The sequence below is a fragment of the Agelaius tricolor genome, unplaced genomic scaffold (assembly GCF_023055355.1).
Source record: "Agelaius tricolor isolate 1412-34295 unplaced genomic scaffold, bAgeTri1.0.p SCAF_9, whole genome shotgun sequence".
Classification (NCBI taxonomy): Eukaryota; Metazoa; Chordata; class Aves; order Passeriformes; family Icteridae; genus Agelaius; species Agelaius tricolor.
The window spans coordinates 1,663,415-1,689,834 of NW_027269269.1; the positions used below are offsets into that span (position 1 = coordinate 1,663,415).

General features: G+C 44.5%; 1 protein-coding gene across 2 annotated transcripts in view; it reads left to right on the forward strand.

The window, feature by feature from the left end:
* SLC7A1 (solute carrier family 7 member 1) overlaps positions 1–26,364 on the forward strand; it is a 37,420-nt gene extending 11,056 nt beyond the window's left edge. Inside the window, exons 2-12 of one of the 2 annotated variants that reach the window (XM_071433981.1) lie at positions 4,566–4,949; positions 9,704–9,862; positions 12,069–12,243; positions 14,078–14,202; positions 15,761–15,983; positions 16,765–16,904; positions 18,574–18,676; positions 20,368–20,579; positions 20,918–21,066; positions 23,233–23,341; positions 23,932–26,364. In XM_071433981.1, the coding sequence (XP_071290082.1) occupies positions 4,580–4,949; positions 9,704–9,862; positions 12,069–12,243; positions 14,078–14,202; positions 15,761–15,983; positions 16,765–16,904; positions 18,574–18,676; positions 20,368–20,579; positions 20,918–21,066; positions 23,233–23,341; positions 23,932–24,041 (1,875 nt within the window). In that variant the 5' untranslated portion in view covers positions 4,566–4,579 and the 3' untranslated portion in view covers positions 24,042–26,364. Of the gene's footprint in view, positions 1–4,565; positions 4,950–7,940; positions 9,600–9,703; positions 9,863–12,068; positions 12,244–14,077; positions 14,203–15,760; positions 15,984–16,764; positions 16,905–18,573; positions 18,677–20,367; positions 20,580–20,917; positions 21,067–23,232; positions 23,342–23,931 lie in introns of those variants that run through there. The other variant, XM_071433982.1, reaches the window with a different exon arrangement.
* Positions 26,365–26,420: the final 56 nt, after the last annotated feature.

The following is a 26,420-nucleotide window of genomic DNA, read 5'->3' on the forward strand; positions in this document are numbered from 1 at the left end:
CCTCTCCAGCATAGCTGATGGGGACACTTGCAGCTGCTTCAGGGACACAGCCAGATGCAGCTTAGGGTGTGATGCCACATCCTTTGCTTCTGTTTCTAAAAGTCTAGAGACAGGTGCTCAAATATCTGTTGGGAAGGCTCAGTATCTTCTGTAGTCATCTTGCCTCTGCTCTGTTGCTTGTTGCAGAGTAACATAAAATATTGGAGTTTTCCAAGGCAAGGCATTTTGGAAGGATGTATCTGACACAATTCTTGCTTAAAACTGGAATGAATCACACCGAGGATTGATGTGCCTTGGTGATTTGGTTTTCTGAATGATGCTTCAGAAAACATTCAGGAGATGTAGTTTGGTCCCTTACTTTATGATCTTTTGCTTTTAGGAGTCTACAGTCAAATCTGACACCCCAAAAATACCTGTAATGCTAACAGCAGTAGTAGGAGTTGAGGTTTTCCACCTCTTTTCCTCTGTAGGACTTCTGTGTGAATGATGCTGTCTTGGGAATGGAAGCAGCAAAACCAGCCTTTGGAAAGGGCTCCCAAAGGGGTTTGTTACCCATGTATTGATCAACTGGTTGGCATCATCACTACATGCTTGTTTGGGGACCATGATTGGACTAAAAATACAGGCTGAAAACCATTCTACATTGTCAAATATACCAGCACCAGGGCAAGCTCTTTGTTCTGCAGACTTGTAGCAGTGATTATACAGCTGTATGAGGGATATTTCTCCTCAGCATTCTTTTGGTCTTCAACAAATGTCAGATTGTCCATGGGACATGACTTTGCTGTGAGAGAAGGGTACTGATGGCAGTAGACATTTCCATGTGTTTCAAAATGGATATAAGCATGTGTGGGATAATGTTGAATGAGGATTTCAGCTCACTTGATCTTCAAGGAGATGTCTGGGGACTTTGTTGGGCATGCAGCAAGATTAGGCTTAGGTTTACTTCTTTCTTTAGTAGAAAACTCCTTGTTCTGCTTAATCAGCTTTAGCTTTATGCTCTTCTGCAAATTGGAGAAGAAAATTCTCAGGAGCAGCAATGCCTTGAAGTAGGTAAGGGGTGGCTTTTCAGAAGCTGAAACAACTTGTAATTGTTGAGGAGGTGATAGTATTGCTTATGTAAAATGGTGCCCTGTCAGCTTATTTTTACACATGGTGTTTTATGTTTAGCTGGACAGATGTTTATTATGGTTTACTTCTTGCTGTCAACCACATGGCAGATTGCTTATTTTCTTATGGGTTTGAGGAATGGGGAAGGAAATCTATCAACCTGATATAATAGGTATGTTAACTGTTAGATAAAAGGAGGAAGAATACCTTATTTTATTTGAAAATACAATAGAGTCAAGACACAAAAAGTTGGACAGGGAACAAAAGTAATAAACATAAAATGCACTGTAAATAAAACACCAGTAGCAGTTGGACTATTGAAGTTGGTGGGAGCTTTGCCTTTGACTTTGGTGTGACAGGATTCACCCAAGGATGTGGCCCCTGGCCTGGGGTCCACCCTGCTAGGCTACCTGGGTGTGTCCTTGCTTCCCACCAGTCCCAAAGACCTTGGCTGCAGCCAGAACATGGAGATACCCAAAGTCTTGGGGTGAAACCATGTCCTACCCAGGGTCTGAGTGGCTGGGACTTCCAGCTCAGTGTTTCTCATCAGAGAAAGCAGAGCTAAGCATGTGCAGAACAAAACTCATCTATATTAATTCAGATTCACATTTCCTCAGCTTGAAGGTGGTTTGGTACCATCTGGAAACATTTCTGGAATAATTTATATTGTTTTATGTTATTAGGACTGCACTATGCCACGGGAATACTGACTATGCATTCAAAAAAAAGGCTCATCTTTTCAAGTGAGGCTGGGAGTGGAACCAGCCCAGAACAAAGGGTCACTTCAAAGTCAAGGATGACTGTTTCAGAAGGCGAAATCACAGCTGGATCCAACTTCTAAGGAGGGGAAAAATCATAATCTCTGCCAAAATCACCCTTTGATACACTTGCAAAGATAACAAATGATACACAGAAGGTTTTGGGCAGAGGTGTAATGACTCTGTACTGCATCCTGCTAAACCAAAAGATTGTTCTCCTGAAAAAAATTCCACCCGTCTTCACTGAAGGTCTCTTTGTTAAGTGACAGTGAATATCATTGAAAGTAAAAGGTTGATTTGGTACCTGCTGTTTCAAAAGCAAAGAAAACATGTAAGAGATGCTTGGGTGGTGATCAGTGGTGCCTGTGAGATGAATGACAGTTCTGTGTGTGAGGGCCACAGAAGATGGCTGCATTGCAGACTCCCTGTTTGTTACCTAAAGGCTATAGGAAGTATTCTATTCACAGCAGAGATGCTCAGACTTTGACATGTTTTTTGTGAAAGAGGCAGTTGATATCTTAATCTGGAATTCACCTGGAAGAGCACTGTCTGCTGGCATCAAGCCAGCTGCAGGATGTTGGTCTTAATTTCCAGGTCTGTCATAATTAAATAGCCCCTCTTCTAAGCAAATTACTCATAAGAAGCAGTTCTGCTTTATTCTTGATGGCCACAGTACAGTGTGCACACCTGTAGATAGGCCCAAGGGAGCTTCCAAATGAAATTGCTTTGAGATATATTTCTTCTGGGACACTCTCCAGTGATACATAAGCTTGAAATAATTCACTAGGTTATTTTTTTAGTGAATACATTGTATGTCCCCCTGCACCCTAGGACCTTGCCAAGTTCTCACCCTGGTGCTCCATCTCTGCACTAAGGGTCTGTTCCTCTCCTGGGGATGTTTCCCCTCCCCAGCCCTGTTTTTTGCCAAGGAAGTGATTTCTCATGATGTTTGTGTCTGTGACAATGCAGAGAATTGGGGACCAGTTTACCCCTTCATTTTCAGTGGAGAATTAAAACCACTAAGTTATGTTTGTTTTGCAGGATACCAGATTTTGTTAAGGTAGATGGCTGTGTAGAAAGTGAAAGGTCTACCATTTTGTTAGGTAGCATCCTAGAAAGCAGCAGAGTTCATAGGAGACACTGCAGTACCACAATCTTCTTGTCTGTTTAACCCAGTTCAAAGTTTGTGACTGCTCTGTCCCAGCTTTAGGGAGGTGGGCAGTTGTCCAGCCAAAAGCAATCCTGGCTATGGATTTGGGTAAGGCTCAGGTGAAAAGGAGATTGAGTGAACAATCTGACATGAATGCATTTAGGTAAAGACTTAGGTGTGTCTTCCTGCTGAAGGGAGAAGGTATTTTTCCCTCTCTGTATGTGTTGGGAACTCCCATGGTTAATGAAACAAGATTTTTGTAAGATTGGCCTAAAACCTGCTTTTCTTTATTTGTCCAAATCCGTGTCTGTTGGGAGCATGTTTGAGAGCTGTTGGTGGGGTACAATTCCTGACACAGTGGGCCTTATAAATCCCCAGCCCTGTTCCTGCAGTTGTAATTACTTTCTCATAGTAGGGGAGTTAGTGTATAGCCAAGAGAAAGGGATTTAAGCCAGGATTTATAACGGGTGTCTTGGAAAAGTGAAGAGGATTTTTGGTTTTGTAGTTGATGCTGTGGTAACAAAATTGAAGCATGGATTTAATAGTTGCCTCAGTTAATTAAGTTTCTTAGCATGTATTTTGCCACCTATTACTCTAGGTTTAAGCTGGAGCTGATGAAGTACCAATCTCACTGAACTGTACTGTAAATTGCATTTAGGAGTATTTTTCCCCGCACGTTATTCTCAGCATAGTATTGGTGTCTGTGTGCAGTGTGTACTGCTGGAAAATGTATGTTTCAGTCCAGCATTGCATTGGAATAAAAGAACCTTTTTCCTTTTCCATAATTAATGAAGAAACATTTTTAAAGCCCTGTTGTTGAAGCCAGCTAAATGGTGCAGTGTGGGTATCAGGATGGGGCTGTTGGAGCTAGAGGATGCAGTCTGAGATGGAAAATGAGGTTCATCCTTGTAGGCTGTGGGCACACAGCCTGGAGATTTGTAGAGCAAAGCAGAGAAAATCTGATGTCTGCACAACACATCTTACAGAGGAGGTTGTCCTGGAGTAGCTGTTCCCTCAGGCTATCAGGTTGAGAAGTGTTACGTACATCCCTGCCATGTCCTCAGGTTTAGATTCATCCCAGTAGTATAGGGTTTGTGCACTCCACAAGCTCTCTGCAATGTGAACCAGAGTGTGGTAGATGGGGAAAGAAGGACATTTACTTTTAAAGTACTCTCCTGTCCAGAACAGTAGAACCCCTCTGAAATCTGAAAGACAAAATTTGCATTTTTAGTTTGCCCACTTGTGTATGAACAAAGTGACTGTGGAGCAGGTGGGAGCTGGACTGGAATATCGCCTCTCTCCGGGATTGCACAGGGTTTGCAGCGTGACTGAGAGTTGGAAGCAGAACTTTGGGGTTGTTTATTTTAATTCCCCATGGTAGGTCTTGATAAAATGCCAAAGGAGACGTTTCACCCTAAAAAGGGGAAAAAGGTGGAAAGTGGGAAGTTTCATTTGCTGAAATGTTCCAGGGCTCTAGTATTGTACCTGTGATGCTGATGTAGGAGGGTATTCTGGTCTGGATAATGATGGCAGCATCTTTCTTGCAGGCCCAAACAGGAAGATGGAGTGTCAAAAAATTACCAATTTTGGAAACCAGCTTCTTCGTCGGAAAAATGTGGACTGCTCTCGAGAAGACAGTCGCCTCTCGCGATGCCTTAACACGTTTGACTTGGTGGCTCTGGGTGTAGGCAGCACTTTGGGTGCAGGTGTCTATGTACTGGCTGGGGCTGTGGCACGGGAAAATGCAGGACCTGCCATTGTTATCTCCTTCTTGATTGCCGCCCTGGCTTCCGTGCTGGCCGGACTCTGCTACGGAGAATTCGGTGCTCGAGTTCCTAAGACGGGATCAGCTTATCTCTACAGCTACGTGACTGTGGGTGAGCTGTGGGCCTTCATCACAGGCTGGAATCTCATCCTCTCCTATGTTATTGGTAAGTGTGGTGGGTGTGCTGCAAGATCCTTGCTTCAGTTCAAGGTGGCAGCCTGATGTTTAGGGTCACCCTTGTTTCTGGTCACGCCTGTGTTACTGTTACAAAATAGATGCTTCACTCTTGCGCTCACCAGGATTTAAGGACTCATCAGTGGGATGCGTTTTTGATGGCTCCTGTGCTGCTGGCTGAGGGCTTATTGCTGCTGGGAATTCCTCTGAATCTCCACCTCATCCCTCTGGCATCCCCTGTCTTCTGCACACTTGCTAGGGTGCTAAAGAGTGTCCTCTCTGCTGAGAAAGGAGCTGCTCACGGAAAGATGGTTTTATACAGAGTGCCTGTACTCACAGTTGATCAAGGATTAATTCTGGTCCCTTTGGGATCTATTTAAAGTATCTGGAGATAAGAGTTATGTCTTGTGAAGTGCTGCAGAATTAATCTTGAGATGATCTGAAGGTTCAGAGTCTCTGGAAAATACAAACCAAATCCCTCCTAAGCCCTTGACTCCCACTAGGAGAGGCCCTGGCTCAAGCTCAGAGCATGCGCTGTGCAACTCAGCTGATGCATTAAAACTAAGCCACACTTTGCTAATTAAGGATTTGTGTCTTTTCAAGCACATTCTGGGCAGGCTGCTTGTTATCACGCCTCTAAGGCTGCAACAGACCCACCAGCTGAGACTGAAAGCTTGCTAGTTAAACTGAAAACCAACTGTTTGCTAAATTACTAAAAGGAGTTGGTTTTTTTAAATGCATTTTATGAGATTTGTAAGCATTACCTCGGAATTTAGTTTCCATGGTGCTTGGAGGGTAAGATCATATCAAGAACAACATAGTGGCATAGCAGCTGCCTGTCTGAGATCATGCTGGCTTTCCTGTGTGTTACCTGAAATATTTTTCTCCTCTTCTCCTCCTTCTTAAAAAAAAAAAAAAAAAGAGAAGATGAAAAGCCAGAGTCAATTAAACTCCTCTCCTTAAGAAATCTGAGTCCTGTAGCTATTTTGTGAATTACATTCACTGCAAGGAGTAGATAAAAAATAATTTTTAAAAAAGTAAGTGTTTAATTTCTTCCACACTTCTACGATGGACTCTGCTTAGGCTACACATAGAAAAATTGAACAGACTTCTTGGTAACTTTTCTTCTGTTCCAGAAAGGTAATGATAAATCGTCTCCTTCATGCCCTTCATCTAGTTGGTTTTGGGGCCATTCCTACCATGATACTGGACGACCAAAATGAATGACATAGCCGTGGTTGCTGTCCCAAAACCTGATTCTGCAAATGCACAATGAAAAGTTTTGCCTACTGAATGTTCTACTCCGAGGATCTGGGCTCAGAGTGGTATTTCCGAGATTTTTTTTTTCCCCTCTCATAATGGATTTTGAACAACTGTCTCAGTTCTTGTTTCAGAGTTGACTGCTCAGTGTATTGTCACAAGGCAGGAAATTAAGTTAAAAATAAGTAGATACAATCCATGAATGTGTTCAAATACAACAACTTCCTTACTTTTATTTCAGTCCTGTGTCAAGAATGTGTATTTGCAAACTGTCTTTCTCATAATTTGTGAGAAAGGGTGGCTAAGGTGGAAAAACACTGGGGGAGGATATGAGGTGTAGGAGGTCTCTTTATCTTGCCCAGCTTTTTTCCCAGAACTAATTGCCCCTCTTGAGGGCAAGGCCAACTCCCAGCAGCTTCTGGGGCGTGGAGGAGAAAGATATGTTGGGCTGCCACTGTAAGGCCCCAATCACTCGCTCAATGAGACTTTTGAAAGTGTTTATAATGGTTCCTGTACTCTGAGTTAGACACACGGGAGAAATATCAACCAGATAGTCTCAAGAGATCAAAACAACACGAAGGTTTACTGGCAAACTTCTGAAAAAATTAGGAGACTTTGGCTAAAGACTTACTACAACATCTGATCAACATAAGAACACTTCTCACAGCATTAATTTAGGCCATCCAACTTGACAAACTTTACACCTGTTAGTTACTTAAAATCTTCCAAGAAGAGGGAATTAGAAGAAGGAGTGAAAGACAGAGAAGATATAGAAAAGCACACAGAGCTACCAATGCCTGGGTTCCAGCAGTGTTCAGATACAAGCTCCAGGAGGAAGGTAGGGTCAAGATGTGCTGCACTCATGCTCAGCCATAAAAACCCCTGGGCCTTTGTTGGCTCTCCCTCCAGGTGGGACTTCTGGCCATTTGGCCTCTCAGGAGCTGGTTTAGGCAGAGTGGAGCCCTGCCCCTGCTGTGCTAATGCAGTGCTGGAACAGAGGCTGGGAGGTGTGGGGACAGGGCACTGCCTCACCAGGGCAAAGCTTGACACACAGGCATCCCTAAATGTCTCAGGACATCAGTCATTCCTCCCAGTCTCTGAGAAGCACATGCTGCACTTCAGAGCCAGGGCTTGAAAGGGGTAGAAAGCTGTTTTTTTTTTTCTTAATCTTGCTGAGAAAATGCCAAGCAGTGCATCAAAAATGTGCATCTCTAAAGAGCTCGGCCAGCTTGGTGTTTTCATGCTGAGGTTCTCAGACATCGGCTCAGGAAGTATTGTGAGGGTGGTAAAAGAAAACCTGGAGTCCCAAGGATGAGTGGCCAGTAACTTTTAATTAATTGAAGTGACTTGACTTGGGGGAAGGCTTGTGTGGAGTCTTGGAGGTGGGCGATGAGAAATAAATGGGCATGCAACTTATCAGTTATGGTCTAGAGAGAAGGATAAAGGTGTCCAGGACCAGGATCTGATGTGAACTTTCTTCTGGGATGATGTAGGTTTGGGGAACTGTGCCAGATTGTGGGATGCATTTCAGGAATTAGAAACTGGTGGGAACTGGTAGTATGATGAGTAACAGCATCTCTGTTCAGTAGGTGCTGCTGGGGTTTCCTGGCACTTGGTGACCTCCTTGCCCGTGCCTGTTCCTGCAGCGAGCCCAGCACCTGAGCTCTGCAGTTCTCCTGGGAGCTGTATGCTGTAGGCAGGAGCCAAATCTGCTCTGGTGAGGCTATGCTGACCCAGAACTGGGTAAATCCTCCTAGGTACAAGATGAATGTCTTTGCACTGTGCTCTCTAATAACAGCAAGATATTATCCAGGTGTCTGTGTTGTTGAAAGAATGTCAGATTCCCCCTGCTCCCTCAAGCCTGTTGGTTACAGAGAGTTCTGGATAAATGGGTGATAGTTATGTGGAACTGGCATTGAAGCAGCTGGCATCTAATATAACACATGCAGGAGCTGGGTGTTCCTGTCCTAGAATGTAAAATATTAGAGCTAGGACAAAAAATAGCACTAAAATAGTCTTTTTCTTCAAATCGTGCCAAAGCTAACTTGAAAAATTGTAATGTGGTGTATGATAACTTTTGCAATTTCTCAAGATTAAATTGATGGCAGTGATGTCCAAACTCTTTAAAGGTGTGTTCACACTGTGCACTTTTCTGTCTTGGTGAACAGAAGAGTCTCCCAACAGGTCTGTTCTGCAGCTTAATTTTTATGCTGTTGCAAAGCTGAATTGGGCAGGTGAGTGTTCCCAGCTGTGCTGCAGGTGCTGCCCATCACTGCTGCAGAGGATTTGGCTGTGGGTGAGCACAGACATTGTTTGACAGGATTGCAGGTGCCGGAGTTGGGACCTGAACACCCACTCACAGGTGAGTGTGGTAGGACAGACTGTTCTGGGTGGAAAGGGGCCCCTGATGGCATCCTCTGAGGAGCTGCTCTGCAGGCCAAAACCAAGCCAAGGTCTTTCTTTAACTAGGTAATTATATACAGCAATAATTATGATATGCAATTAGATGCTGTTATATACAGTCTAGGTACTGTATGAGACATTGGGAGTGTAACAGTAGCCACGTTAACACAGGAGAGGGAGAAGCTGGCTTTTATCCAAGCCTAATTATTTCACAGAATGCTGCCCCTGTCTGGTGGTAGCTCTTTGTTGTTACTATTTCAGTTCTCTAAAATTACTTTTATGGCACAGACACTGTCCCTAGCTTGCTTGTCCTGAGACCCCAGGTTCAGTTCTCACCCCAGCAAGCTGCACGTAGTTGGATGCACTCAAACAGAAACAAAAAGCGGCCCCAGAGGGCAAAGCCTGAGCACTTGCTGCAGGCAGGAGCTGTTCCACTTGCTGTGGTCATCCCCAGCACTCTGCAATATGCTGACTTATGCTCAGATAACATGCAAATTGTATCTGAGTCTTTTTCGTGCTTGGATGCTCTAGCACTGGAGGTCAGAGTAGACCTGGGTGTTGCCAGAGTGCAGAGCTGGCCACTGGTGTGGTCTGGGCTCTGGTGCTCCAGCATTGCAGTGCTGGAGGGCAGCTGGATTCTCTAAGGGCTCTCTGCCTGGGCTGCAGCCACCTAACTGGGGCTGCCACAGACTTCTGCCAGCATTACCTTTGGACCTCTCTGGTAACGGAAATTACCAGGTTTGGGGGAAGGGCTCTTGGGGGTATGAGGAAGAGATCAATCAGGGCAGTATCAAAGGCAAAGTTGAGGTTTGCAAAGAAGTCAGACTAAAAAGATTTTTCTCATCTTGTCAGCTCAGGGTGAGTCTGAGGTCCACCACCTGTGTGTGTTACTATCAGAGCAGATGCCAAACATGAACACAGGCTGCGGGCTCGGTATGGATATGAAAGGCTGCCCCCAGCACCTGGGAGCACATGCAAGGTTGCTTTGAGGCCCTCTGTATTGAAAAACCTTACAAGGCTCTCCCTGGTTTGGAGCATGTGCTAGCCCCAAAGGTGATCTTTGTCCTTTCTATCCTCTGGCAGGAACCTCAAGTGTGGCCAGAGCCTGGAGTGCGACATTTGATGAAATCATAGGGCAGCACATTGAAAAATTTTGTAAAAAATACATGACGATGGATGCTCCCGGAGTGCTAGCAAAATATCCAGACATCTTTGCTGTGGTGATAATCATCATCCTAACAGGTGAGGCACTGGAGGGGTTTGTGGGTCTTGCACCTCCTTGTTCTGTAATCTCATTGTTTGCTTTTGGAATGAGCATGAAGTCCTGATTTATTTTGAACAACATATTAAAGACTTTCTTTGCTACAAGTGTTGGATTGACCTATATAGCTGCTGAGGAGTTAGCACAGGGCATAGCCTGCTTACAAGGTTTTGAATTAGAGGGGAGCATTCTTGATATTTTTGAGCCACTTTTAAGGCCTTCAATCAAATTTTTTATAAGGAGGAAAAGAAAAGATGACTTGTTATCCTCAATCAGGTATAGGAGTTTAATCCTTCCCTCCACAAATCCTATTACACAAGAATTTCATGCAGTTAGTCTATCAGCCTTATTCCCCCTTTGATAATCTGCCAATTTTTTATGCCTTGAGCCAGAAAAGTGAGGGAAAAAAAGAAAGAGGACTCGGTTACAGTTTCATGTACTACTGTTTTAGTTTTGGGTGTTTTTAAATGTGTACAGGCTTCAGTTTACAGAAGTGAATACAAGACTCCAGAGAAATAAATGTGTCACACACAGTCTGCATTTCTTTTTTTTTTCTAAAAATGTGCCAAGTCTTTGTTCATAAATTGGAAAAGTTTTGACAACTTGCAAGATCAAAATTCTTCTGAATGTTTACTTCTACTCCAGCTGGGTCTTGCAAAGCATTACCAAGTTTAGGCAAATTTAAGAAATTACACTTCTATATTCCTCTGCAGTTTCCAGCAGGCAGAAGCTTCAGTGTCCCACTAGCAAGGTTATCCTGACATTTCCCACTCTGATTGGAATGGCCTTCTCAGTGTGAGCTGTGCTCATAGGGACAGGTCTCATAAGCAAGGGATGCTTTGGCATTTGGATTTGCATTTGGATCTAGGACTGCATGGATGGCTGCTGAAGCCAATAGTAGCCCTCTGTTTTCAGGATTACATCTGAATGGGAGAGATTTTCCCCTTTGTTCATTTGTATGTAATGTGAATTGCTCTCATTTCAAATCCGAATCCAAACTTTCACTTCAGATACAATTTACAAAATTTAGAACTCCTTACTTTAGCAGTGCTGAGGTGTAAAATTACAAAGGTTACTTTGTAATAAGGTGGCTTTATGCTCCTGCATGAAGCAAATTCCATGGATTTTAATAAAAAAGGCAAAGCATTCTTTTCTAAAAAAAAGCTGCTGGAAGAGCAGCTTTAGTCTCAAATACCATCATCACAAGTTTATTTCTGCTTGCACTGTCCTGAGCTTCAGATTTCTAAAAAGTACCTTGCAAGTTTTTGTGGGCTGGTATGCAGTTATATCAAACATTCTTCTGATATGGCTGTCTCAGCTTATTTCTTACTTTAAAAGAAGGAAAGGTGAGTACACAGGATGCTCTTCTCTCATTGAAGTCCCTTGGAGTTGCAGTAAAAGAACACTGTGTTGTGCTTCTCTTCTCACTTGGGCCCGTGTGAAGATTTTTTACTTCTCCTTCAGCCTTAGATTTGAGTTAAAAGTTTCAGTTCTTAAAAATCAGACACCTGAAGAGGAAGTTAAGAGAGCTTGTCGACCTGAGAAGCCAAGCTATGCCTCAGTGAGATCTTGCTTCCCAAGGCGTGTAGCCATGCTCTTCTTCAGACAGATGATCTTAAGACCAAGCTGAAATCCTCCTCTCACTGAACTTGCTGGCAAAGCTCTTCCTGATTAAGTAGGAGCAGGATTCCTAAGATGCCACCTTCTTCTTTGTCTTCGGCTCTAGAAGTAGCTATTGGAAGTAGAATTGTCCTGGGTTTGGTCCCTGCTCATATTTCCCCCAGTTTCTGAGGAAAGTTGAGTGTTGTCCATAATTTCTGCATTTGGCCAAGACCTCTAAGACAGTGTTCCTTCATTGAAAATCACCTGTTGTGCTTTCTCTGGGTCTCTGTGTGGAGTTTGAGGCTGTGGGAGTAGTTTAAGTGTATTAGCAAAGCACTTTACCAGGGACATGGTCCACATGGGCATGCTGGATGGGAGGGTGTGTCACATTCTGCAGAAATAATGTCTGAGCTGAAGTCCCGTCCTACTTCTGACTGAGTGAATCCTGAGCTGCTTGGCTTTGTGAAGAAACAAGATGGGATAATTTGGGCAGAGCACAGCATGAGCACAGTTGAGCTATGTCTGTGAGTCCCCAGCACCTGCTGCTGTTGGTGAAATACCTGACCTATGCCATTTTTTTCCCAGGGCTTTTAGCTTTTGGTGTGAAAGAATCTGCCCTGGTGAACAAAGTGTTCACCTGCATCAACGTCCTTGTCCTTGGATTTGTCGTGATCTCCGGCTTTGTGAAAGGATCTGTTAAAAACTGGAACCTGACTGAACAGGACATTTACAATACAAGCCATAGCCTTTTCAAAGACAAGTAGGTTGGATATTTTCTTCTCATCTCAGAAGCTGGTGCATTTTCAAGAGCAAGTTTAAATGGGGGGTTATGGACTGAGTTAGAAAACCAGTGAATGGGATGGCTGCCTTCTTTGCCACAGACCTTGGAGGCAAAGCTGTCTTTGGTGTGTGTTTGCTGAAAGCAAGCTGTGCTGATGGGCTGAAAGTGCTTGGAGTAGGCTGTGTCATCGTGGGCCCTGCTGAAGGACTGACCATTTCTTGCCTTATAACCAATATAGCACCCCAAGTTGAGAGAAAAAGGCTCTTTAGATAGTGTTCTACTCAAGTCTACACCAGGCTGGCTCTGGTGCCTGTATGAAGCCATGTCCAAGTATAGCCATGTACTTTGTTTGAATATTTGGGCAACATCCTTTGGCATTGTTATACCTTATAGAGACCTTGTTGCAAATGCCTCAATAAAATGAAGGCAAGTTGCAGATTATTATAATGCATTGCTGCAAGCATATCATAAATCTGTTTTTAATGACATTTTGCTTGGCCAAAATTCTGTCATCCTACACAAGATCAAAATTAAGGAGCTTACAAGGCCTACCAGTAGGACAAAGCTATTAATTTTTGTTTGAGACTGTAGCACACAGGATAAGGGCCTTAAATATCTCCACATATATCAGGACTTTTATCATGGCCTGTAAGGAAGCACAGTTGGGCAAAATTTGGTGAGATTCATAAGTGTTGTGTGGGTCAAATTTATCTTGTGTAAAAGCCACTTCCTGAGCCTCTTTTCAAAATTCAACCTGCTGCAAACAAATTGCTTCTATAGGACTGGTCCCTTCTCCTTCCCTCCTGCTATTCCCATGCAAGGAGCAATTACTGCAACAGTTTCAAAGTATGAGTGCAGCTCTTTGACCTGTATGACTTACTATTTTTGTAAAATCTGTCTGGGGTTTATTTTATCATTATTTCCAGAGTGATCCACATTTGGGTTGTACTATTTCTGTTGGCCAGCTTTCATTTAAGTCTCAGCAGAGCTTCTATGAGAGAGTTCAGATATGTGAGAAGACTTGCAGATTTGGGATTTAGTTTAGTTTAACTGCCTTAATTCATCTTTACAAAGACTTTTCACTGAAAAAGTTGCCTAAGTCACTTGAACTGAAGGGTGTGCTTGTTATATCACTCAACACAAGGCACATGGATATGGGGTTGCAATCCAGAGTGCACTGGGATCAGCTTGTGTTTGTCTGTTGACTTGAATGAACTTTGGTTAAGGCTCAGCAAAGCAGCTGGTGTGTCAGGGATCCAGGCTCCACTTCTCTCTCACAGTTACAGGAATGGTTTGGGTATGAGCTTGGCACATGGAATTTGAGAAGATGGGGTGGATTTTAAACAATCACAGCACCCTGCATTCCTTTCTTATGTCTACTCACCTACCTTTTATCTGAGTCCATCTAAAGTAAAAAGTGGATGGCTCACATGTTTCTCAGTTTCCAGCTTTTCCAAAAGCTTCTGTTCAAATGAATATATGTATCTGAACACATGCAGTAATGTCAGGAAATTATTTTTAATGTTCATGCTATTTTCTCCTTGTCTTAGCCAAGACATTTTTATCCACCCCACAGAAAAGGTGGTGGGAGCAAATCATGAACCATTTTTATTCCATGCCTTCCCCAGGCTGTTGCAGGCCAGTCAAAGCTCAGCAGTGGGTAGGGCTTAGCATTTTGCCTGGTATGCTAGCATATGAAAGGGAGAGCCTGCTTCTTCAAACTTTGGCTTTGGATTTTGTTATGAGCTGTGTGAATAGCTTTGTGACTCCCAGCTAGGCAGGATCATTTCTAACCCAGTGCCATGCCTTTCAGTCAAACACAGGAAGAAAAGCTCTACGGTGTTGGAGGGTTTATGCCCTATGGATGGAAAGGAGTCCTCTCAGGGGCAGCCACGTGTTTTTATGCTTTTGTGGGATTTGACTGTATTGCTACTACAGGTAAGAGGGAAGATGTCTTCATTGTGGTTATGAACCTGGCTGCCGGTAGATCGACTTTCAGTAACATTGGAGAGCACAGATAATAGGGAATTCAGGACACCACATTTGTTGTCCCTCTAAACCTCAGCTCAAAATAGGCTTTTGGCTCAGCTGCTCCTAATAGTGAAAGTGCTAAATTTGTTCGAGTTCCTGAGTGCCTTAGTGCTAACTTCTAGCTGCTGTAGCACACAGATAAACTGTATAACCATGAGCTTCCTCCCTTCTTTGCCTACAGGGCCCAAGCTAGTGGATGGTCAGTGATGACACAACCAGGTCAGATGTTCAGGTTTTCCAGCTAGGCAAACAGGGAAGGCCCAGGTTCACATGTCTGGTATGAGTTAGAGCCTCTAATTGTAGATGATACTTTAATCAACAGATTATTCTGGAACAGTGTTCTTCAGTGCCTTCAGCTGCAGAAGCTCTGATGGCTTGGAGTATTTTAAAGATCCAGAGAAAGAAGAAGCCTCTGGGGAGTAAACTGTACCCTAGAGCTGTGCTTTAGAATCAGGAGATTTTACATGTAAAGGTTAAGAGGTCTCATTTTGAGAGAGAAGCCATCAGCATGGTCATAATTCTTGGAGCTAAGATGAATCTTAATTTCCTGAAGAAAGGATTATCCTTAATTTCACATTTGGCAAGAACGGTTGGAGCAGAGGGAGAATGGAATCATCACAGACAGATAAAGATTTACCGTGTCTTCCAAGCAAGGAGCTGGAGAAGTGTTGGCTCCATTACTCCAGCCAGCCCTGGAGCTTCTCCTTGTGGGAGAAACATTCATCTGCTTTTGACTTGTAGGTGTATGGATCTGTGTTTATCAGTTCATCCTGCTGAAATGCTGTACCTCAGGAGCTCTTGCTTTCAGAGCAGTTTTATAGGACTAGGAAAGTGCAAATCTGTTCTGTAATTGATCACTGCCTGAATTTTGAGGAATTTTGGTTTTTTGCACACATTTTTTCCTACTTGGTTGTTGAAAATTTTCCATAAAAACTAGAGGAGGTCCTTCTGTTATGAGGCGTGTTCAAAGAGCCATATGACTTTGAGGCACTCTGTCCTTCTCCAGAAATGGGCACCTATGATGCCATGGTCCTGGTGTATTAGTTCTGGTAGAGATGGTACTAAAATGGACATCCATGGATTTTCCCTACAACTGCGTAATACTTTCTTGTTCCATCATCTGTGATCATTGAACTCTTCTTAGGTCTGCACCATCAGTAGGATAGAAGGAGTAGGATAGAAGGATGATCTGTTTTGGGCAAAGCACTATTTTAATCCAGATTGTTTCTGTGCCTGAGTTTACAAGGCTTCCACGAATGTGTGTCAGAAGTGACAGGAGCAGCAGAAATGGGAGCAGACAGGCTGTGATAACCCAAGTGGATGGAGCAGGCCATCAACAGCATTATGGTCAAAGAGCTCCTCTGTGCCCATGAAACCTTTGAAAGCCCCAGGCAGCATGCCTGCCCTAGGTTGGGATAAAGGTCTTGCTTGTCATTTAGTTGATATTTAAATTTCTTTCTTCTAGGTGAGGAGGTAAAAAACCCTCAGAAGGCCATTCCTATTGGCATTGTGGCATCTCTTCTTATCTGCTTTGTGGCTTATTTTGGCGTGTCAGCTGCCCTGACGCTCATGATGCCTTACTACCGGCTGGATACCAATAGCCCTTTACCCAATGCCTTTAAATACGTGGGTTGGGATGGAGCCAATTATGCAGTGGCTGTTGGTTCCTTGTGTGCACTTTCCACGAGGTAAGACACTGCTCTTCATTTTTGCATCTCTCAAGGTACATGTCTCATGTACCTCCATCTCCTTTAAGAAATGGAGTGGAGACCAGGGATGAAATTCAGGGCTACTGACCTCAAAAGGACCAGGATTTCACCCTGTGGTAGGTACCAGAGAAGCAGGTAACCAGTATCACTTCAGAAAGTCCCATCTTAGCAGAAGAAACCAGCAGGTGCATCTCAGGAATATAAATCTGGATTGAATGACTAAATCGTGGAGGCAGCTATGCAATGCTGGCACGGTTTGGGTGCAAGACATCCTGGCCTGCTGGGTGGAGAGCAGACTTGTGTCAGGTGGTGCAGGGTGCATCTTCAGGAGCACATGGGGCTTACCATATCCAGGGCCATCTGTCTGCAGGTTACCTGCAGGACAGCCATCTGGATGGGAGGCAGGGCAGGCTGGAGGCAGAACTTTTCACCTCTTGAACTTGGAAGGCCTATTTCAGATCAACTTAGACATACTCAATTAGGTGAGCAACTCACAGAGGCTCGTAGAAGTTACAGTTCTTTTACTGCCTGAAAGTCAGGCTGGTTGTATGCCCCATGGCTAAGTTTAGCTATCCAAAATCATAGAGTTGCACCTCAGTTACCAGCTATGGGTATTCAGAGGGAGCCCTTGAAGGAGAAGCTGAAGTGAATGAAGGCCACCTGTTCTATAGTTACACTGCCATAAACTTGCTTTCACTTGTGTGCCTGTGCTCAGCAGGAGGTGACATAAGTAGATTATTTCTCCTTCCTATGTCCGTAGTCTGCTTGGCTCCATGTTTCCGATGCCTCGAATAATTTATGCTATGGCAGAAGATGGACTTCTCTTTAAATTTTTGGCTAAAGTCAACGAGAAGAGAAAAACTCCCTTAATTGCAACGGTGACCTCAGGAGCTACTGCAGGTAGGATCCAAAGACTTGCACAAATGTGTGGAAAGGAGACATAAGCTCATCTTCAGGGCAGATAAGTCCGCCTGACTCTAGCCCACTTACTAATTGGATATTGCAGAATACAGCATCCCAGAGGGTGTCCTGGATTTCCAGGGCATGCCCTGGGGAGTCTGGTGAGCATGAGAAGCTTGCTGTGTGCTTGTCCCTCTTTCTCAGAGCTCCTTGCTTACAGTCCTGTCTCCTGCCAGGAACTACCTTCTTCTGCTCAGCCAGCCTTGAAAGTAATTAACGCCCTGCAAGGTAGCAGCCAGTGGTGCCCCAGCATCCTTGTGGCTGTTGGCCTGGCTTGGCTGGAGACACTGCACTGCCTGTGGGTAGCAGCTCTGCAGAAGATGCCAGAGCAGCCGGAGACAAGCAGATGGCCCCTGTGGCACTGGCATTTGTTAATCAGTTAGTCACAGCTGGCAGCCATCCTGTTCTCCCCTTCCTTCTCCTGGCCTGCCAGAAATACGGGAATTAAACCTCTTAGACAGCAAGGATGAGCAGCTTACCCTGTTCTTGCAGCCACCCCCTTCCTCACGATGCCTGGCAAAGAGGAGAGCAGCCTTGCTGCTTCCTCTTTACCTTCTGCTGCAAGTATAGGTTGAGCTGTGGGTACAAGAATGTGCCACCTTTGGTGGGGAGTTGTCCCAGACTGCTTCCCTGGGCTCTGAGCTTCTGTGAAAGAGCTCAGCTCCTGCTGCTGGGACTCACAGAGCCTCCTCACAGCTTCCTTCTCCCACACCTTCCTCTTCAGGTGTGTTTGGGTCCAGACCATAGTGGGGTAGAAAAAAGAGCAATATAAAGTAAAAAACCAAACAACTTTGTGGTCTCATCCAAGTGGTCCATAGTGCCTGTGACCAAAACCCAGGTGCAGGGGCAGCATTTGCCAGCTGAGTTTAAAGGTTGGGCTGGCTGCTGGGCTCCAGGTTGTACATTAAGGCTGAGTGGGGCCAGGCTTGGCTCTGAGGTCCCTACACTCTCATATGGCTGTTGGTGCCACCTGATGTCTGACTGTGTGTCTTTTATCCACTTATTTGCCTTCTGAAAGCCCTATACAAATTCCTGTACAACCAGGGTTACCTGGTGAGGGTGTGTAAGCAGGGTAGTCCCTAAGGAATGGCAGCCTTTTTCTGAAAATCCCCGTGATGACACCTGCTACTTCAAGATGTCCTCTTTGATGCTTGGTCCCACTGCATGCACAAGCCTGATTGCAACCCAGCTAAGCTGAGACACCAGGGCAAGGTGCTGCCCATCCTCCGTTCCCTCTAGCTACTTCCAGGAGATAATTGTGACTTTAGGAGTGCTGCAGCTGCACTGGGGGACTAACAATGAGGTTGTGGCTTAAACCCCTGCTTTTTGTTGGTAGTTGGGTGAACATAGCTGTGCGAGACAAACAGGCTGGAATTTACTGTAGTAAGTTTCCTATTGTTTCAGCTACTGAGGCTGGGACAGCCTGTGGAGTCTTAGGGTATTCATGTACCAAGGCCTGCCTCTCCTTCTCTTGGGACATCTTAAGCTCCCCTACCAAGTCCTGAGCAAGAGTCACATGTGTGCTGCGTTGTTATTAACACTGCTGAGATGTGCATGTTCTGCCATGTTGCTGATTTCTCTTCTCTCTTACCTTCCTCTCCTCCTACAGCTGTTATGGCCTTTCTCTTTGACTTGAAAGATCTTGTGGACCTCATGTCCATCGGGACCCTCCTGGCTTACTCCTTGGTAGCAGCCTGTGTGTTGGTACTGAGGTAAGAATGTAGAAGCTTTGTCTCTTCTGGCACACAGAGAGAATTCCACACAGCAGTCAGATGCCCTTATAGTTTCTATGGGCACATCTCCAGCTACAGGCATGTGAAGAGCTTGTTTCTTTAATTTTATGGGGGATTTTGTTAGTGGGATCTACAGGGAGGTCTTCTGGACTTGGTTAACCCTTGTTCCGTGCCAGTCCTGCTGTGGTCAACTCTAAATGCCCCAGGAGGTATGGAGGAAAGGTGTGTGATCCTGGATGCCTGCCTTGTCCCCACTCTTGTTCCCAATGGACAACCATTTCAGGTTGTCCTCCTTTTAAAAGGAGATTTGAGATGAATCTAGTAGCAGGAAAGGAACTGACACACTGAGCAGGATCAGTGTGTCTTTTAGAAGTGCTGAGCTCCCACATCTTCCCAAACCTCAGCTAAAAATCTTCAGTGCTTGGCACCTTATGGACAACAGTACTTGATTAATGAAAAAAATATCTGAAGATCATGTTACTGAAAAGTACCTTTGTGTATTGAATGACTTACTCAGAATCAGATGGAGGCTTTCACAGCAATTGCGCTGAACTAAGAACAGTCTTGCAGCAGGTGAAGGGCCAGTGCTGTTCTGGGGTGCTTTGTGTTTGTGCTCTGCTCCCTTCCCCTTGAAAATTCTTGCCAATTTACCTTATCCATCTTAAATTTCCTGATTTCCCAGCCTACTCTTTTCCTCAGAGCTAGAAATGGCTTTTTAATTTGTTTTTGCAAGCTGCTGTACCTATTGCATGACATTTCCCCCATCATGGGTTGGCAGAGGCAACAGCCTGTTTTTTAGTGACCTTGCCAGCGGATTTGTCTGCCTCTTGACTGCTTAATGATGTAGCAGCTGAATTGTTTCCAAAGCTGTAAGACCCTGCCACTAGTTGCTTGCTGTGGCTGGACCCAAGTATTTTGCTGCATTTCACAAGTCTCAGTGTTTAACAAATGCCGCATTGTGAACACATGCCCACAGGAACAGTTTTAAGGTGACTTTCAAAGTGGCCCAGTCCTTTAGTCAGACTTGTGGCTGAGTAACTTGACAAAACCTTCTGTTACAGAGAGCTGAGGCTGGAAAAGTGTTTTTTATTTATGGTTCCACATGGTTGTGTGTCACAGCGCTGTTGTTGCATGTGTGGAGAGCACATTCAACCATTCTTGCTTCAGCTCTTCCTTCCTTATGTGGCAGCAGACAAGCTGGCAGGAGAGCCTGGGGTGGAGGGTTATGGGGCAGCAGGAATGCTGCTGCAGGGTGTGATAGCTGCAGAGCTGTTAGCTCAGCCACCTCTGTGCCAAGACGCAAGAGCTGAACTGCCGCAGGTGACACAATGGCCCTGGTTATGACCATCAGTCTGTCCCTCTGCTGTTTCCTTCCCCTGTCACCCAGTCATGTCTTGGTGACGTGGATGACAGGGCTCATGAAAGGGAGCATTGTCCACTTTAGAACACTTACGTTACAACCACGCTGTAGGGGATAAGAGCTGGCCGTACTTGCTTACATCATGATGACATCATTCCTCAAATTTCCCCTTGAAGCAGAAGGGTATAGATGTGACGTGGTGCTGTAAAGGTCTGGCTTGTAGCCATGACTATCTGTGTGGCTTTTAAATGAGTGTTGCCCTCATTTAAAAGCAAACTATCAGGCTCTTTGTGTCATTTCCTTTTCCTAGGTACCAGCCAGAGCAGCCTAATTTGGCATACCAGATGGCAAGGTCGACAGAGGAGACAGATAACAACGAGTCTGTGAGCACCAGTGAGTCACAGGCTGGATTTCTGCCAGAGGAAGAGGAGAAGTTTTCCCTCAAAGCCGTACTGTGTTCCACAGAGTCAGATCCTTCCAAATTCTCAGGTTTGGTGGTGAACGTCTCAACCTTCATCTTAGGTGAGTGCTGGGCAGTGTGTCTCTGGGGCAATGAGTCAGCTGGTAGGGCTTTGTACTCACCATGGTGGGAAAACGCACCTCCTTGACATGATTTTGATGAGCTTTTGTAATGGCCAGAATAACTAAAGATTATATTTCTGAGTTAAAAAGGAATCCACGGATGGAGTGTGTGGGGTTGTATAGTGGGAAAGGCATACCTGTTATGGTTAGGTTTTTGTGAGTTGCTGTTTTGTTTGTGAGCTTTCAGACTCTGCTTTGCCTGCTTATGATTTGTTCTTGGGTTTTCCCTGTATCTAAAAAAAAAAAAAAAATCAGTAACCTTTGGTGTCTGTTCACAGGTTTCCTTATTGTGGGTATCTGTATCCTGACTTCCCTTGAGCCAAACATTCTGATAAACACTGTACAGATTATTGCCGCCATCCTTGTTGTCACTATCATCTTCATTATACGGAAACAGCCTGAAAGCAAAACCAAACTCTCCTTTAAGGTGAATGTCCTGGGACATGTAGCTAGGATAGAGGTGTCTGGGAGGTGGTTGGAGGAGGAAGTGCATGTGTTGGCCTGTATCAGAAGGGGGACACTGGCCAAATGGATGTGCATAGAATATAGGCATGATGTCAGCTTTGCTATCCAGGAGAAGCTGGAGACGCAGAAGCTGCTGCAGAGGTGTGGCTGGAAGGGAAGGGCAGGACCCTGCATTTGAAAGCAGATGGGTATAAGATAGGGAACAGACATACACTGGAGGAAAGGGGATGGTTGTGAAGGGCCACATCAGATGATGGATGCTAAAGGAGAAAGAACACAAAAAGTAAACTTGTTTGCAAAGATCTAAGGCTCTAAGTGTAATTTCATGTCCTCCTTAGTCCTCATGGAGGCTAAGAGATGACCATTCTCTCTTAAACAGCCTTAAGTATGAGGAACTCTGTTGTTTTCCTGCCCTCTCTAAGAACACCATCCTTTCTATATTAAACACTGGGATGGGTTTTTCTCCCAGTGTAATCCTACAAGTCATGCTTTATCATACTGATTTCAGGTAGCTCTGCAATTTATTAAATTATTTTTTTGTTATAATCCATCCTCTAAACTGCTTTCATTTGGATTGCTCTTCAATTAAAATTTTTCAGTAAATTCTCAGATTTTAGTAACTTAATACAGCCAGAGTTTTCCAAGGTTGTCTTTGCAGCTCATTTTGGGGTAATGGTCCCAAAGGTGGAAACAGAAATGTCCAGGAGAAAAAAGTTATATACTCTCACTAGATCATATTTTCTGAACATGCTTCTGAAGAGGTCTGTTCACCTTTCATTCAGGATATTTCAGGTCCTTTTTTTCCCCTCAGCCACTACCCTGTCCAAGAAAAAAAGAAAATTATACCTGTCACAGCTAAATCTGTAATCATAAAATCATAGAATCATTTTGGTTGGAAAAGAGCTTTAAGATCATCAAGTCCAACCATTAGCCCAGGACTGCCAAATCCACCTCTAAACCATGTCCCTCAGTGCCACATCTACATGTCTTAGCACCTCCAGGTATGACGATTGCACCACTTCCCTGGGTAGCCTGTTGCAATGCTTGGCAATCTTTTTTCTTATCTCCTTGCTGTTCTTTGGGCATTTACAACCTGATGATGATTTTTCTCCAAAATCACTCTGGAAATCCAAGGCTAACCTGTTTGTTTCCCAGTTGTTTTTCTGTATTTTTAACAGGTAATTTTTCTATCTTCCCTAGTCTTAAGAGACTTTACCAGTCTACCTAGAGCTCTCAGAGTTGCTTATTTAATAGTTCAGAGATCACTTCTGCAATCTCTGGGTACATAAGTCACCCACCTAGGGAAATTTTGTCTCTACTGACTTGACAAAGCCAGCTTTAGAAAAATATTCTTCTTCTATTTTCTAATTTGTGTGCCTACCCCCTCTCTCTAATGATGTGAGCAGCTACTTTACATAAATTTTTTTGGCAAAGCTTAAATTAAGAAAGGCCCACATTTATGCCTGTTTGTTTTTGTAGTTCTCCTTTTTTCCTTAGGAGTGAAGTTCACTTTCCACTTAATTCCACCATATTCAGAAACATTTCTAGTATTATAATTTGCCTTGTTTGATTTTTTTATTTGCAGTGCTATTTTCTGTATTCTTTTTTTTGCATTTTGGCTTTGCTGTCTCATTCTTCTTTGATTGTCAGACCACTGAGGCATTCTTGGTACTGGTATAGTCATCTCTTGCAGTATTTGCTGGTTTTCCTTGCTTTGGGATAGTTTGCTCTCTATTGCTTCACTGCCTTGGTACCTGATGGATGAAGTTCCTCAGGTCCCTCCTCTGACATTCCCCTTATCTTCATCTCTTGGTCTTCAATAGGTGCTTGTCATGATACAGTCCTTGGTTTTTACTCTTCTCTCCTTTGCCCCACAAGTATTTAGTATTGCCACTAAAATTTGCCTCTTACCTCCTTCTAGACCACAAAACAGGCTTTTAAAACAGGTGAACAGCATCGTTCACATGCCCCTCCTGTGCTGGACTTTTGGGTTTAACCTTGCCTTTTCTCACATCTGGCAGCTGAAGAGTTGGTAACAGCCATCACTTCCCATTTACAAGGGATGTGATGTTCGTTCCTGCTCATTAACCATGCTTGTAGATGTAACATATCCCTTGTTCTTTCTCAGGTACCTTTTTTGCCCTTTCTTCCTGTTGGGAGTATTTTTGTCAATGTTTACCTCATGATGCAGCTAGACGCAGGCACGTGGATTCGGTTTGCAATCTGGATGCTCCTAGGTGAGTTTAAGTGAAAAATTCTATGTTCAGAGTTACTAGATTTTGTTCACCATAAATTTATTATTCCAGGGAGGGATTCTGCGCTCTGGTTATCCCTGGGGAACCCTGGTGACTTGACTGAAGCCCTTTAGTCAGCATGTAACAAGCTTTGTTTCAAATCAAAGGGTCTTGAAGCCTTTGTGTGGACAAAACAACAACCCATGAACCATCTTATGGGTCTTGTTGCCAACAAGAAACCACAGAGCATTCCTTGTTGGCAAGCCTTGCACTGCTGTCCAGGTGGTGGAGCTTGTGCTTCTGGAGCTGAATAAGCTGAGCTGCATCCCAAGATGCTCCCAACAGCCACTTAGATAAGGCTGAAATGTCTGAGATGCTCAATCAGGATCCTGTTTGGGGCTGGGATAGATAGACTTTTAAAGACTGGTGCCTGTGTTAATGGCTTTTTTCCCTAAAGAAGATAGTGGCTGTCTGCTAGAAGCTAACCATGAGGATGGGTGGACTTAGACTGGTGTAACTTGGGTCAGTAGATGTGAGTAGAGGTTTCTGTTTCTTTTCAGAGCTAACAGTGCCCTCTCCCTTGGCTTCCACAGGCTTTATCATCTACTTTACCTATGGAATATGGCACAGTGTGGAAGCCAGCTATGCAGCCTCAGCAGAAGCGGAGAGAAACACAGACACTGGCTCAGACAGCTGTAAATGACTGTTTGGCTTACGGGCGACTGAAAGAATGGCTGCAGTGAAAGAAACTTTGTGGTGGGGGTCCTGAACCAGATTACACCTGTAATCAGTTATGCAGAAATAAGGAAGCAGAATGCAGGCCTCCCCCACTTGGTTACTGCAGCTTGCAGTTTGTTTAGCAGCACAGTTAAAAGGGACCACAAGATGAAAAGACACAACTCTGGCATATTCCCAGCAGCACTGGCAGCTCATCTGGGCGCTTCCCTCTCTCCCTCTCCAGTTTTGTTTTTTTTTCCCCAGTGTGTAGAAAGAGAACTGCTTCTGTGTGCAACTGCTGCTATGAAACCAGGCCTCACAAATGTCCTTCTTTCAGTAGCCCTAGCAATTACCTCCCGACAGATATTCTACTCAATTTTACATGGAGCAGGTTTTGCAGTGCTACTATCAGGCATAGACCAGGATCCATCCTTCACCCTATGTGAGCTGTACCCTCTGTATATGCACACACACAAGAAAAAATTCTCCCCAATCACTAGATTTCCCCAGGTTAACAAACCACCTGCAAGATTTGCATTCTTTAGACTATCAGGTCTTACCTTTTTTGTTTTTATTTGACTGGGTTTTGTAGCTAGTGCTCACATGCTTTAAAGCATGTCACTGCTGTGAAATGTTGGGAAGGTTCGTAGTTGCTGATTGTCAGGTGAGCGGTCGCTCGGCAGCACACAGCTAACAGCAGCAGGTGTTTCTCCCAACTGTACACTCCACAGAGGAATTGCCAGCTTTAGTCAGGAAACCACGTGGTGCAAGTACTGCAAAGGCTTGAAAACAACGGGTGTCTCCAAAGAGCAGTCCTGCCTCTTTGCCTCAGAAATCACCAGTGCTGTGGCTGTAGTGGTGGGGGTGGCCAGCAGAACTGAGCTAGTTCTGACAGAGAGTGCAGCCCTATGTTCCTCCCCCCACATCAGTCTTCTCTGCTGGCTGCCTGGCATAGCAACTTTGGTTTGGCATTGGTGGCTGGAGCACATTCCTGCCCTGGGAGGGGAAGCACAGGAGAATCCTCAGAGGAACAAAGTTCTGATGTGAGCAATGCCTGGTGTCAGCCACCTGCCCAGGGGAGGCTCTGGGGGTGTGGAGGGACTTTTCATCCTATCAAAGTGTGCAGCCCAGAAAACACCATTAAACTCTAGGGTCTGACTTGCTGAGGGGAGCTTTCTCTTTGGGGCTGGAGATCTTCTCCAGAGCCTGCCTGTAGTGAAAGGTGGGAAATTTGGAATTGAGACCAGGGTCTATATTTGATTGACAATGCCTTGGTTTTGGCTGTAAAATGATTTTTTTGTTTTAATTCTCTCTAATAGCTTTCCCTAGCCAAATTAATCCACTACCCTAAAAAGGCTTATTAAGGTGAGCCATGCCCAGGTAATGCCACTGATCTAAATTAACGCTTCAGCTTGTACTGAAAAACAAATCTTAGAATTGTGGAACAGTTGAGTTGGAAAGAGACCTTTGAATATCATTTGGTCCACCTTACCTGACATCAGCAGGGATATCTTTAACTAGATCAGGTTGCTAAAAGCCCTGTCCAACCTGCTCTCAAACACCTCTGGGCTGGAGCATCCCAGACAGATACTGCAGAAATCCCCTTTCCCAATGTGAGCGGATGCTTTCCTATGTGTCCTTCATACTACTGCCTCTGAACACTGGACAGTCTTTAGTTGCTTTGTCAGCATGGCTCTTGCTGATGAAGCGACAGGCTCTTGCACCTGTCATTGAGTTGGAGAACTGAACAGACCCCTGCATGACTTGCCCAGGATCTCACCAGGCATCTGATGCAGCAGAAAAGGGAATCAGACCATCTCCTGGATTTCCTGGCTGGATTGTGGACCATTTCTCATGTTTCCAAGAGACTTTATGGCCTTTCTGCCCATTGAAGTGTTTTCATCTTTTAATTCTAGTACATTGGAAGGCTTTTCTTGACAGGATTGCAATTTGAGGAAGTGAAGGCAATGTGTTCATTGCCTCCTAGGCGCACTTCAGGGTGTGTTATGAGTGCAGCTTCCCCCTCAGAATGAAGTCGGGGGTCTGCTCCAGTCACTGGGTCTTGACCATCTGCCAAGGCTTTGCTCCTTGTGCATATACAAAGTCTTACTCAAGCAGGGCGAGATTAATATAGAAATTAAAAGCCACTAAGTCGAAGTCTATTTTGTTTAAGTACAGGCAAGCTCAACATACTCCACGGCCTCCCAAAAGGCACTGAAAATGTGGTTGGGAGGGCAACAAGATGAAAACTCAAGACAGGATCAAAGTTTTGTATTGTACTAAAAATATAAGGATGTTTTTCCTACCTGGCTACCAGCTTCTGTTCAGTGAAAACATGAAGCTTGCCAAAGCTTCATCTGTGCTG